The following is a 14,532-nucleotide window of genomic DNA, read 5'->3' on the forward strand; positions in this document are numbered from 1 at the left end:
TCAGAGCACAGAAATCTGTACTGGCACGATGTGCAGAAAGCACACAGAGAAGGAATGAGGCTGGGAGCAGGTGAGACTCCTGGGATCACCACGTAGTGCTGACTGTGTTAACTCAGGGGATTGTGAAACTACAGAATTTTGAGAGAGTTTTGGTGATCTCTCAACCTGAAGTATTGGAGTGAAAGTTTAAAATTACTGAAAGGTTAGATCATAGCATTTTTTCTGCTCAAATCTAATTAGGAAATGCGCTGGAAACTAGAAATAGAAATCATGGCCTTTCTCAAGTTCTTCAACAATCCAAAATGTCCTCTAATCTAAATGCCAAAAAACAAAGTGATATAGCATACAAAGGAGATACATGAGCAAATCCATACAGGACTTTAAATACAAGAAAGGCCATTATGCTTATGCAAACACATGGAATTTGAAAAAAAAAACTACCAAAAGCTATTAAAATCACTGGAGATGCAGCTGCTTGTCACTCCTTCCAAACAAACGAATCTGTGCTCGCTCATAAATAAGGGTGGAGACACGACAAGTTGATTATGAAGTACAAATCTACAGTTACCAACATATATATTTGACAGAAGAATTCATCCAAATTCTGAGGTTTGTATAACAGCAAAAGCAGTGCTTCCCCTCACCACACTGAATGGCAATATACTCAAGTTCAAGGAAAGAGTAAACTCGAATGAGCAGAATACGATATTTCGCTTAAATATCACACAGCCCTACCCTACGAATCAGTGTGTTTTTCAACACTGAAAGCAGCTTTTAGGGAACTGAAAACATTCACTTTTTATCAGTTTCATAAAATGAAAAGCGATGGGGGCTGCTTTGTTTTTGGCAGTGTTCTCTGATATCAGAAGAAAAACACAGGAATGAGCATTAGTGTGTGAGAAATAAAATTCAGCTGTCAAACTGAAATCCAGCCAATTTCTTTCAAGGCGCCTTGTGTTGCAACTAATGGAGCACTCTTAAGTCTGTTTGTTGCTGTGCCTGAAGGGTTTAAATATTTCCCCCACAGTTTCAAAGCCTGGAAATCCCCTTCAAACCCGTATAAGCAGGAAGGCTTTTCTCAGTATTGTGTATGGTAACACTATGTACTCTGGATTGCATACGATTTGTTTGCCCTCTATTATTATGTCTGCAAAGTTAACAAACAATGCAAGAGTCTCAGGCTGCTGTGTCTGTAACCTCCAGAGAAACTGTCACAAACAAGAAGGCCCTGGGATGGCAGGCAGAGAGCAGGCACACTGGCAGTGCCGTTGCAGGACTTGGTGCTGGCTGATGTGGGTCCATCACACCAACAGTGCAGAACTCAGGCCTCAGCAACCCAGGCAGTGCACTTCTGAGATGTCCTTCCTGAGCACACTTACCATGGAGGGAGGAACGAGAAGCTTGTGATGCTGTCCTCAGTGGAAAAATGCCTTCATCTTTGCCCTGCTGCCTTTGGAGATGAACTTGAATGCCTAATAATGCTGTAACAGGCATTAAAGACAGACAGTGGAACAAAAAAGCCATGCAGTGTGAACTGACTAAAAAAAAAAAAAAAGAGCATCGAAGCACACAAGGCAGACTAGCACTTACTTACTGCTAATCCATAATCTCCATGTGGAAAGATGCCTCATGAAAATCAGAGAACCAAATATACCTCTCTGCTGCTTTCTCTGTTATGCTGGTGCAAATGCTTAAAGTGAATCTAAGCAAGGAACAGATTTAGCTGAAAAACCACCCACGAGAAAATAAAACTTGATTTTGTCATCTGGGCTTGTCCATAGGGTTATGCTCACTTTTTTCCTGGCACACTTCAAGGGGGCAAAGGGGGCAGGAATGAGCAGCTGGTAGGGTGGTAAGGCAAGTTGTGCTAGTTTGAAAATCACGCTGCCACCAAATGCTTCCGCTGACTAATATTTGCAATCTCAATAGAAACAGCAACTGTTCTGGAGAACTGAATGGCACCAAATGTTCTAACCCTATTTTAATATTTCTGGAAACAATCCAGAGAATTATAAACCAGAATCTGTGCATTGCAGTACGATTGGACAGATTATGGAAAACTGTACAAAACCACTGGAACACCATGATCTGGAGGAGTTTCATGTGCACATCTTTTGCAAAAGAGTATCTCAAAAAAATTATTTCCATGTGTCAATGTAAAAGTAGGTGAAAGAGAACCACATGACATTAATTACATTTTCAAAAAAAACCTGACACGACTTCATAAAAAGCTATTAAACCACTGAACAAGCCATTGCATTTTCAAAAAGAGAACAAAGGGTCATGCTAAAAAATTAGCATCTTCTTTCAAAGTTCTGTACTAATTCCCAGATGTATATGAAATATTTTATAGACATTGATGAAAGAGAATGGCACAGAAGAAGCCAGACCAATGATGAATACAAAACCAAATGAAATTTAACATCAAAAAGATGAAACAATGCATACTATGGAAAAAAAGTATACTTACATTTTACAGATTTCTGGAGGAACTGTATCTACTCATAGGATCATCGTGTGTAATGAAAACATCCGCTCATGTTGCTACTGTTCTAAAACAAACCTTATCAAATCTTAAGAGATAAGGCATTTGATAGATAACATGAAATTATTATAACTTGTTAAGCCATTCTAGTTACCATAAATCACAAGGAAGCCCTGTGTTAGAAATTCCACATAGGTCTCCGCAGCATCAGAAAAATCTGGGATTGACCACAGCTAGAGACCAGCTCCTTGATTCAGAAGCAAGCATTTTTGGTGGTGGACCAAAGGATGAAATGGTAAGGGCCCATTTGATTATGCCCAAGTTCAAAGAGGTAACATTTCAAAGTATGTACAAGAACATGAGCTCATACTAATTTTACTTTAGAAGTATTATCAAAGAACTTAGCAATATTCAAAGGCAGAGAACACTGTCTGAAGAAGTCTGAAGATCCTAATTAGTGGAATGAACAAGCTGCAACTACCAGACTGTGCATCCAAGGGGTTCCCAATAAAATAATCTCCCTGAAAATGAACTACTGAGATTAAGTCAGATTAGTTTAACTCTTAGGTGAAAATTTACTATTCTGTCTTCACTTTTATGGCCCCTGTCTGGCTCTGTGATCAGCTAATGAACAGGAGAAAAAGGAGTGTTTTTTCAAGGTATGACATTCTAAAACCTTGATGATTTTTTTTTTTTTAATTTCTTCTATTTCTCTCTCTTTCTTTTTATATGTTCTAGCTAGTGCAAGGAAGATACAGATCTAGAAAATCATTGCATCAGCAAAGCAAGCACACTTTAACCAAGGAAATGGCATTCAAAAAGATTATAAGATTAGAAACAGACTTTTCTTACTTGATTGCCCTAACTGGAGTATTGAGTATGCTAGGAGAATTTCCAAATACAGAGGTGACAAAGGAGCAGTTTGAAAAGACTGGGTGGGACAACAGAATAGGTTTAGACAATGGATTGGAAGAAAGGAACATTATTTTCTTATGTGGTGGCCTAATTTTGGAGCACAATGAGCTGATGGCAAAGTAGACAGTGACCTCAATAAAATCTCAATTCATTCCTTGTTAAATGAATCAAGAAAAGGAAGACTGGACCACCCCAGAAGATCTGACCCAACCCAGCAGAGATTCTCTAGCACTGAGGTAATCAAGGGGAAGAAATAGCTAAATTTATTTCTTGCTACTGAGGAAGCAGCTTAGTCTTTCTATTCTCCTGCCAAAATAATCTCCATGCTTCTGTTTGCTTCCATTATCAGGAGCCTCTGGGGTAAGAGAAGATGCAAGAGAAACCTTAGAAAAATTCCAGCAGCCTTTGTCTCTCACCACCCATTTCCCCGCGCAGTCTTCCCTCTTCCCCTCCTCTTCCTTCCTTCCAGTTCTCTGCTCTCTAGCAGATCATATCACAAGAAGAGCATAACATCCACCCTGAATTAAATGGAGGCAGGAAGACAAAGCATGCAGGATAAATCCTGCAGCTTGGGCTGCACCACTCTCATTGTGTCTGGGCAGTCTAGTACTGAAATTATCCCAACATCCACCATAAACCATTACCCACCTTTATTCTACGCTTACTAAACCTACAAGATTCAGCAGTGGATCGAGCTCTTAAGCTAGCCTCCTGTCTAACCCCCAAACTAACCTAGCCAAAACACTGCAATCAAAAGAAACCTGCAGCTAATCCTGAGTCCCTCAGATCTCCCCTGTTCCTGTGGCACGTTACAAGACCTAGCTACATACCTGGCTTGAGGCAACACAGGATTCTGCTGTACTGACTACTAATCCTCTCCCAGTTGAGTCCAGTGGCCCATATGTAACAGAGAAATAATAATAAAAAAGCCCATCCCTATCTACAAATGTTGTGTCTCATCTTTGTAGGTTTTCCTAGACCTGTGACAGATAGGACTCTTCATGATCCAGGAGTCAGCAGGGCTAGTACTGGTGTATTTAATTCTAATTGCAATGTTAACCCTATTCTTATCCATAATCCAAGTTCCACATTCATCCTATAACTAAAATTTAGCCAAAAGGCATTGATGGACTTGATCATCACTGTGTTATTCTGCAACACCTGTAAAATCATCTGTAGAATAAAAACTGTTCAGCACTGGTTGTCCTATAATGAAACGAGTTATAAGCCATTTTTTTTGATCCATGTTGTTGCAGACTATCATAACACATTTGTTCCTACTGATGATCACTTCTAATCTAATGCTGTGACCAAACCACAGCCATACTGAGTGAGGGCTCCAAGTATTTTAACTCCCAAACATCAACTCTTGCCTTAGTTTTGTCCATAGCCCAACACCAGCATGCACCCAAACGGCTACCAGTAAAATCTTCACATCCACTGCTATTAGCTCTCAATTCAATCCTAATGAGCTTCTAAGATGCTACCAATAACTCGAGTTCTCCAGGGCCTGCTGTCCAAAACAGCAACCCCCAAACAACAGACTTTCAGGACTTTTGAGATTCAGCCATACCAAGTTCCTCCATCCTTGCTATCCTGAAACCCCGTCCTACCTACAACCCAAAAGAACCACAAGAAGTATCCCTGCCTAAAAAATGCCCTGTCCCAGTGCAAAGTGCAGCATTCACCAACAGGCCATATTTTTGTACTCCTACTGTATGTAAAAACTTAACTGGGAATTTGAACCTGTGATGGCACACACCTAGGAGCAAAGGGGGACACACGAAGCCACAGGAAAAATCCCACCCAGCCCTCTCCTTCCTTCCTCTCCTCAGAAAGTCCTTTGCTCGCTGGCACTGACAGCAAGAAGGTAGCATATATGGGAGCAGGGGTAGAGGAGGTAAATGGCACATACAGCCTGGGCATAGCACACCCCATGCACCGTGAAGAACTAGATGATCTTGCTAGAAGCTGAGACTGCGTCAGACAGTTCTGGAGTACGTACATTTTTTGGAACTAGTAACCTACTCCGTTTAGAACAGAACTCACAGCACAAAGGGCTTTGGGGCAAATTGTGCAGTTGGGATGTTCACTGTAGGAAAGGCATCAATCTGAAAGCTGACAGAGAGCTTTATTTTCCATGCTCCTTGGAAACAGCAAAGCCTCATTCAACTGCAAAAATAACAGCGATATGAATGGGTCACTTCCTCTTCTCTTATACTGCAGAAGAATTTGTAAACCCCCTTTACACAATTACCCAGACCTAGTGTGGGGACTTTACATGCCCACAAACCCATCTCTTCCTGCCAGCACACACACACATCTGACAAGTGCTTCCTTCCTCCTGCACAGCAGCCCTTACCAGGGGCATGAAGTAGCTGTGATGGGAATGAAATGGCTGCATTCATATATCTGAGAGAAACAGCTGAGAGCAGCTGAGCATGGAAGTCTTCACAGCAAAAGATGCTGCTGCCTCTCAGGATACTGATTTTATCATCTCAGGCTCCATAGCAGAGCTGCCAATTAAATGCAGCCAGAGTAAACAGGCATCCAGCTGAAAGCATCACATGGACACTGGTACAAATGTGACAGTCCTGTTACGATTGTTTTCTTCCTGTGTCAGCTGCAAGGTTGCAGCTTGCTACATCTGACCAGCATCTGACATCCTTGTTACACAACTTTTGGTAGCTGTGAACAAAAATCTGAACTGATGGTTATTTTTAATGTGTCATAGGTATTTTCTCATCACAGATGACCAGTTACATAGTCCACGTAAGCCATCTTTTCAAAAGATTTGTATTGTACACTGACATTTCTATGTGTCATCCTAAATTGTTTAATTTTCTTTTCTAGAAGTATCTAAACTCAAAATCTGATTTTATTTTTTTTAAACACAGCACAACAGACTACTGTTGGAGGATCTTCAATAAAAAAAAAAAAGCAATGATACTGCTGTAAGACAGCAGACTATTCCTTAGTGAAGAAAAAGGAAAATTCCAAATGCTTTACAAATGCAATTTAAAGCATTATTGGAACAGAACTTTTTTAGAGCTCAAAACAACTCAAACTGTTTCCCTGATTAATCATTTTGTTGCAAGAAGTACTGATGCACTGAGGAAAATTAGTTAAGTGAAAACAGGGAAGGGAAAGTCAAAATATTTTCTATTGCAGCTACTAGAAAAACGTGACTGCCTGGAAAATGCAAAACCCCCTCTCTCATTTATTTGCCTACATCATGACCTCAGCCTCCTCACCTAGCTTCCTCTCTGGAAAACCCTGGCTGCAGGAGAAGTCGCAGAGTTTGGCATAGCAAAACGGGATGGGATATTTTCTTCGCCACGTCTGCTTTCACAGAACAAAGGCAGCAAAAAGTCCCAAAGTTATTTCTGGAAGCCTCCAACACATCACAATGCTGCTTGGCCTCTGCCACACCTCCACGCTCAGCTCCCGGAGCGGGAGCAGACTTGGAGCCGTGCAGGCAGCAGGGAGCACACCAAGCTCACTCCCTCCCTGCCTCCTGCTGCCCACCTGGACCGAGGTCAACAGGAACTGCCCTGGAGAGGCAAATGACAGAAATTCAGCTACCGCAATAATCAGCAAAATCTATGGGCATCAGAACTTAATGTGGATTCTTTGTTTCAGTAAACTGCATTCACTAGATGGATCAGGTTCATTTCCACTATTGCTCAACTGGGGCATGAAGGACCCATTACAGAATTCCCTAGCTGAGCTTCCCCCCTCCAGCCAGTGCTGCTAATCTAGCCCTGTGCACTTCACACATTTGAAATTTTCAGGACAGCAGTCACCACATAGAATGTGACTGAAGCTTCATGGACTAGACAGTTAACTGTTTCAGGCACTGAATTTTTGCTGTTACTTTCTTTAATGAACCTACCTTAACTATAATTTTCCCAAAGGTGTTTGGAGAACAAGCGAAGTTAGTTTACAGCATGCAATAAAACACTTCCTTTTGTTTATCTTGTAATATTACAGAACACCAGTACCCACTAAATACTTAAAATTATTGCTACATTTTTAAGGATAATTTCACTCCCCTCTATAATTCACAGCCAGATCTGCCAACAGTCCTGAACTGAGGAAAGTATCTGTGTAGAAATTAGGTATCTGAACAACAGGCTTCATACACAACAAGCACCCTGACATTAACCATTTCAGATTTCTTTAACTGTTATACATGTGCAAGGGCTGTGTCTGCAGAAAGCCTTAAAAACAAATCTGACATCCTCTCCCATATTTTCAGAACCAGTGCAGAACAGAGGTGCCAGCTGCAGCAAAATGACATCAATACTTACTGAGGTAAGGCAAAACCACCACAAGATGTGGTGTGGGCTCCACCTAGTGGAGCTCAGCTTCATTCAGTATCACTTTTGCTGGATCTCCACACAAACAAGTAGGAAGCAGAACTGCTTGCAATATGTAATAGTCTATGGTGGGAATTACTCCCTCTCGTATGTATACAACATCCTTAGAAGAGCTTGAGGCTCCTGATGCATACTGTAATTATAAATATGAAAGTGCATCTTTAAAATCAAGGGCTAATTGGCTGGTCGGTTGTAAAATCTGAGTAAACAAAATGAAAAGTGGATCTTTATTGTTTCTGGCAAACAGTCACCCAACTTAAAAATCAAGTATTCAGCGAGCACATAAACACAAGTTTCATATAAGGACTGAACTTCTGAAACGCAAGGACTTCTATTTTTTTTGCAAGCTCAAAATGCTACATCTTACTTTGTTGTGCTTACTAAATTTTATTCCATACTTAAAATGTAGCTTCTGAAGGATTAAAAGATTTCCACAGCTTTTCATTTTTATTTTAAAAAATATTTTTCCAAGTTTCCTTTACATTTTAATTATTTCAGTATCCACTAATGACTGGCTGAAAATGTAAGAACAAAAACAATACTAAAGAGATCAAGGTTTAGACACATTTTATCAACAGAACTGAATACATATACTATATGTATCGGATACTTGGAGTAAGTATCTAATGACTTATTAATGTTTAAAGCAAAGAAAAATAAGATTTGTGGTGTTTTCAAAGAAATTTAATATTAATTATATATCACCCTCCTAGCCAATGAGCCTGACAGCATACAAGACCTACCTGTGGACTGGTCTTTCTGAAAGTGTCAGTTCCATGTATCACATCTCTTATTATTCTTTCACTGAGTCTATTATACTCCTCTTCACTGAGCTCACTATCCTCCAGCTGATGGCTGCAAACTGGGCACTGTCCACTGTATCAATAGTGAAACAAGAAGATAAAATTAAAAGAATTTTAAATAAGAAGAACTGCCTTAAATTTTATTAACTTGTCTGACTATGAGCACATTTGGGGTTGGACCCGATGATCTCTTGAGGTCCCTTCCAACCCCTACAATTCTGTGATTCTTTCCAACAAATCCAACAGAGTAAAATTATGAGAAAATTAGTTGTACTCTTTCTGGGATGCATCCAAAACTCTGAAGTCATTGGAAATATTTTATGGGCTTCCACTGGATCAGGATCAAAGAGCGAACTCTAGAAACATTTGAGGATTTAGGACTAAGATTCTGCAGGAGAGTGTGAAAAACCTGTGGCTGCTTCTGGATTTTTGTATGATCTTCCAGAACTGTGCTGTTAGAAAGAGAATAATCTTTTTTAGAAATCTAGCCTTTTTTTTGGTTGTTGCACGTCACATAGCCACAGCTGCTGCCCCAGCACACGTTCTGAATAAAATCAAAGTGCCATTGCTTCCAAGCACTATTTGTTCATTCCTTTGACTCTTTCACAGTTGTCCCTCCCTGTAGCCCCTCCAAATTAAGCCTGTACAGCAAGACAACGCACAACTCCATACCCAGGTCAGAACTGTGTGAGTCATGCACCATTGCCACGAACCTCTGGGCCTACCACAAAGCCATCAGTAAGGTGTGGGTAGCAGGGGCGGACTGAGACAAAACACCATGCGTCTCAGTGCTTCGGCTGTGAACTGCATGAACTCTTTTTTCCCCTAAAAAGCTGGCTTTGAACTTTCACAGATAAGCTTTCTAAAGACAAACGAAGGAGCTAAAAATATACACAGACTTTGTGGTATATATACTTCATGACGTGCATCTGTGATTGTGGGCTAAAACTGGAAATGTTTCCAAGCTTAACTCTTTAACTATGTGAGAAAGGAAAAAGAGGGGTCAGAAAGGACATTAACATACACTACAGAAATTCAGTCGGTTGTGTCTGAGCTCTCTTTAAAGTTCTTAAGCACTTCTTCAAAGAGTATTAGACATGAGATCCACCTTGCTTCTTCATCACCAGACTGGAGACTCCAGCCACAGTACCAAGAAAATAAGCAGAATCCAATGGTTTGTTCAACAGGCAATAAATTAAATAACATTTAATAGGTCTTTGATAATTCCCGGCTGCCAAACAATGAATTTTTCCCTGCTTGCTCCCCCTTACACTCTTCTTATATGCACGATATGTTGTTGATGCTTCATTTTTTCTTTTCTATCATGCTCTGTTTAGAAGCTTACATTCACCCAGCTGGACATACTATGAAGTGAAGAAATAAACCTTCTTCTCTAAATCCAACACGATAACTTATTTTCACAAGCACAATCTCAGAACTGAATCAAAGGCTTTGAGCTTCAAGTGTTCATATGGAACAAGTTGTTCTCCTCTGACTTTCTCCACAAAGATATCCTGGAGATACCAAGAGTAAGACATTGTAATTTTCTAAACCATGGCAATCAGAAATGTGAAATTCTGCCAAAAACTGATGTCTGGTACACGTTAATGCCTAGACCAGTACCTAAAAACAAACCTAGAGTGCATTAATTGCATTGCTGACCTCACTGACCATTTTATGATTTCATGCCGAGAAATTCACAGACAGAAAGCTTTCATCTCTGTAAAATATGTTCCTGTCCTTACAACTCATTGACTGTTAAACCATTTTTTTAAGGGCCAGAGCTAGTTAGAGTATCATGGCACCTATGAACAACACTTTTGTAACTCTCAAAGTTAGTAAAACTGGTCAGCAAATGTCAAGGTTTGCTTGTAGAGGGTTCAAGCTTCTGACTCTGACTATCACAGATCAAAGAAACTAGAAGCTCAGAGAAAGAAGAAAACATCCTGGCTATAAGCATATTAGATATAACTGACAGTATTTATAAAAAAAATCAGGACAACCTGTAAACAAGCCTACTGAATTTTCAAGCTCAGCTTAGGGAATAATAGTTCCTTTGGACACCAGTTACACTGAGTGCAGAGATGAGTCTAGTAACAATCACCACATGCGTTTCAGATATACCTTAAAAGGGCTTTGTCCTTTATGCTAAGGACAAAAAAAAAAAAAAAAAAAAGTCCTTTCTTAGAACCTAAAGATTCTTTCTGTCAAAAGCCATTTAATTTAAACACAACAAAACTCATATATTCTTTTTCTTTTCTTGAAACCATTTTAACTTTATTTGAATGCTTACCCAAGGTTACTTGAAAGCAGTTTACTTCAAAATAAAAGGTATTCATATAGTTATCACGAAATAACTGCTACATAGCACCTCACCACCGCTGCATTCACAGATTCATAACCCATGATAGCATGCGATGTGATCTAAGTCCCTTTATGTCTGTAACAGCTTATACAGTAAGAAAACAAGTTTCCGCAACTTTTGAATTTTAAAACTTTAAAGGCTGAAAAAGGTTGTCTAGACTGTGTTGATTTATCATGATACAGTACAGTAACAGACGTTCATATATAATAATAACCCATTATGCTACAGTGAACAACCCCATCTCTTAGGGCAGGAGTTTCACCATTCTTTCATGGGCTTCAAAAGCAGCAGTCTCTGTGTGTGCTTTTGCTTGCGTAGCAGTGCATTATTAGCAACCACCACCTAGTGTACTACTGTGAATCACCAAAAAGGCTTAATCTATTGGAAACATTCTTATAATTAATACATTTGTAGTTTCCAAATTGCTACAAAAACACAGAATTAGGTTTCATACAGAGTGGAACCTTTACAATAGGAATCTACAGATGTTAAGAAAACTGTGCTGTGATAAACATGCATCCAAGATAACTCTATGGAAAACCAATGCAAGAATCATTTATTGTGTCCTCACTCAAATCAGGTGGGAAGGGAGAACCCTTGCATCTGTACAAATTACTGCAAGGTATGAATAGTAACAGAGAGCTTTCGAGGTGACATCAATTTATACCCCAAAGCTGCTCTACTAAAAACCCTGTTAAACCACAGTATTGTAAAGCCAACCAAGAAGTTAGTCTTTAATTAAAACATTAATCAAATAAGCAATGCTGTAAAATAGCATTTTTGAAAATTATTTTTCTCTGTGTTTTTCTTTATTTGTTTTTGATTTTTTTTGTCTCAACTATGCTCAGCATAACTCCTTTTCAACTCTACCTCTTCGGTCTTGTTTCATGCACAAGAATGATTTGGAAATTGGAGTCTGGGAAGTCATCCATACACAATGAAAATTCATATTCTCAAGGATTAAAATATTTTCTTATACAAAGATACAGAAAAAAAAAAAACACACCACTGTTTTTATAGCTAGGGAAGAAAAGCTCAAGATTTATCAAAGAACAACAGCTCACTTTTAAATAAAATGTTGCATTTACCTGTTGGTGATGTTGGTCAGGTGTCCTCTCCAGTTCTCCCCCGGTATACTAATGTACATAGGGAAAGATAGATGACAGTATTAGACTCTTATTTAACAATACCTAAATTACAGATAAAGAACAATTCTATTTTGGTCAATGTTTAGAAATAAAATAGACCAATCAGCCCTGCAAAGAAATTGTACAAAGATTCATGTGTAATTTAGCAATGTCCAAAAGTATTCTATAATGAATCAGCATTTAACAACATGCAGAGAACTAGCACTGATCTCTCCAGTTTACTTTGTAACCAAATATTAAGAACTGTATAAAGAACCAGATTGCACGGTCAATTTCAAGCTGCTGCCTGACACATTCATAAAGCACTTCCGAAAGCAGATGGGAAAGCAGGACTCAAGAATTCTGTGCATGTCATCCTGAGAGATTCAGAAAGCTACTCCACGAGTAATGGTGCTTATCCCAAAATCCTGTATTGAGACTTTGTCACTACATCATCAGCACTACTAGTGGTGCCACCACACTCACGTAAAGTCCTTTTTGCCCACAAGACCCAAACCAGAATAATACACGTGACAACATGAAATGGCAGACTTCTCTCCCTTTGCCACTGCATTTATTATCTGCACAATTACACATGCCATGGGCTTTGGGATAGTCATCCATTTCTCCCCTCCTTTACTATTGCACACAATGATACACAAAGGTTCTCTAATGTGTTGGTTTTTTTTTTTTTTTTTTTTTTTACAAAGACAATAGGCAGCCAAAAATAGCGTGATTCTTTGTTGTATACTTCCCAATTTGCATTGTTTTTGTGAGGCTAATGGTGCTAGAAGTTGGCAGATTCTATTTCTGTTTGGGAACTCTGTGTCAAGTGCTTATTTATTTTCAGCCATCAGCATAAACAGTATGTTAAGGGATCTTATTAGATTTGATGCGTGGAATAATCAGAATCCCACCTTCATGAACTGGAGCTTGCTATTGGAACATTATTTACCTTTCAAACCACAGCTTTATACTCCGCATAAGTGTTTTGTGAGGATATATTTGGTTCTCTCTGAAATATAAGAGGATACCAAACAGCTCTTTTTGTAATTCAGGATCTTTCATACCCCTGCTGTAGTCAAAAAAGGTCTGCAGGATATCCAGCGTTGGCACCAAGTCTTTAGTCAACATTTCATGGTAAAGTTTACATGCGAGGGTCATTTCTTGGTGACGGCAGGCTGCTTTGATACAGGACTCATAGTTTGCTCGTGAAGGAATCATAGCCTTTTTTATGTCTTCCAAGAGAGTCAATGCCTTTCTCCATTGATCTGAATTACTCAGCCCCCTGACAATAAGATTGTAAGCCCCACTTTCTAAAGTCTTAAATCTCATTTTCAATATATCATACACGTCACAAATTTCTGAAGTCTTCCCTTGCTGGACACACAATGCCAGATATTTGACCAACAAGTTGTATCCAATGTCACCATTACTTTTTGCCATGTGAGTCAGCAAGGACTTAGCCACGTCGATGGAGCTGTTGTACCTGATCATACTGTTAAACATCACTTCTTCGAATATTTCAGGTGCCTGAAAGCTTTCCCTCAGTCTATTCCATTCCTCAGTCTGTAAAGGTTTTTCTGGAGGCTGTACATTAGCAAACTTATGCCTTAATGCAATGGGACTTATTCGTTTCTTGGGGGCTCCTGCAGAGGAAGAGAGGCGGAGTTTCTCTTCAGGTGTTTCTTTAGTCTCCTCATCCCATCCTTTTTCTTCTTCATAAACAACTTCAGACCTTTTCTTGGCAGGAAAGGCATCAGCTCCTTTGGGATCTGCCGGTAAAGCCGTGCTGGAGGAGCTCACAGAACTGACACCGCTAACTTTTTCCCAACTGGGGATGCCGAAAGAGGCAGCAAACAGCTGTTGACATCTCGAAACGGGCCAGAACACACGGCACTTCCACAGCAACCCCCGGTGACTGGCTTGAGAGAAGAGCGCCATCACGGGCGGTATCTCGCCATCAGCTCACGGCGCGGAGAGAAGCCGAGGGCAGGCAGCCTGCAGGGGAAAGGTTCATCAGCTCCTCCTGCCTTCACCCAGGGCAGCCCGGGAGTCCCCCACGAGCCAGCACAGCCCCCTCGCTGCCATAAACCGGCCCCCCCCCCCCGCTGAACTACAACTCCCAGCGTGCCACGCGGCACGGCGGCGGCGCGCTGCCTGCTGGGACATGTAGTCTTCCCCCACTTTTCCCCGCGTTACCGCGCCGGAGCGTTAAGGAGCGCGGCTGCTGCGCGCGTTCCGCTCTCACCCTGCGGGGCTCGCTCACCTCGCTCGGTGCGCGGCGGCCGCGGGCGCCTCGGTGCCGCGGGAGGCTCGCTGTCGGGCCCGCTGCCCGCCCGCAGCGTGGAGCGGAGGCGGCCGCGCGGCGGACAGGGCACCCACTGCCCCTCTCACCCGGAAGTATAACTGGGCGCGCCTGCCGGGCTCACAGCCAATCACATCCCGCGGAGGG

The 14,532-nt window shown here is 40.8% G+C and overlaps 1 protein-coding gene across 1 annotated transcript in view; it reads right to left on the minus strand.

The window, feature by feature from the left end:
* The window catches only part of PRORP (protein only RNase P catalytic subunit), a 45,425-nt gene extending 30,965 nt beyond the window's left edge, over positions 1 to 14,460 (minus strand). The window contains exons 1-4 of the mRNA XM_084520582.1: positions 14,347 to 14,460; positions 13,033 to 14,078; positions 12,039 to 12,086; positions 8,526 to 8,658 (exon numbers count right to left, since the gene is read on the minus strand). Coding sequence (XP_084376708.1) covers positions 8,526 to 8,658; positions 12,039 to 12,086; positions 13,033 to 14,021 — 1,170 coding nt within the window. The 5' untranslated portion in view covers positions 14,022 to 14,078; positions 14,347 to 14,460. The remainder of the gene's footprint in view (positions 1 to 8,525; positions 8,659 to 12,038; positions 12,087 to 13,032; positions 14,079 to 14,346) is intronic.
* Positions 14,461 to 14,532: the final 72 nt, after the last annotated feature.

This window comes from Aythya ferina (assembly GCF_964211825.1).
Source record: "Aythya ferina genome assembly, chromosome: 5".
Classification (NCBI taxonomy): Eukaryota; Metazoa; Chordata; class Aves; order Anseriformes; family Anatidae; genus Aythya; species Aythya ferina.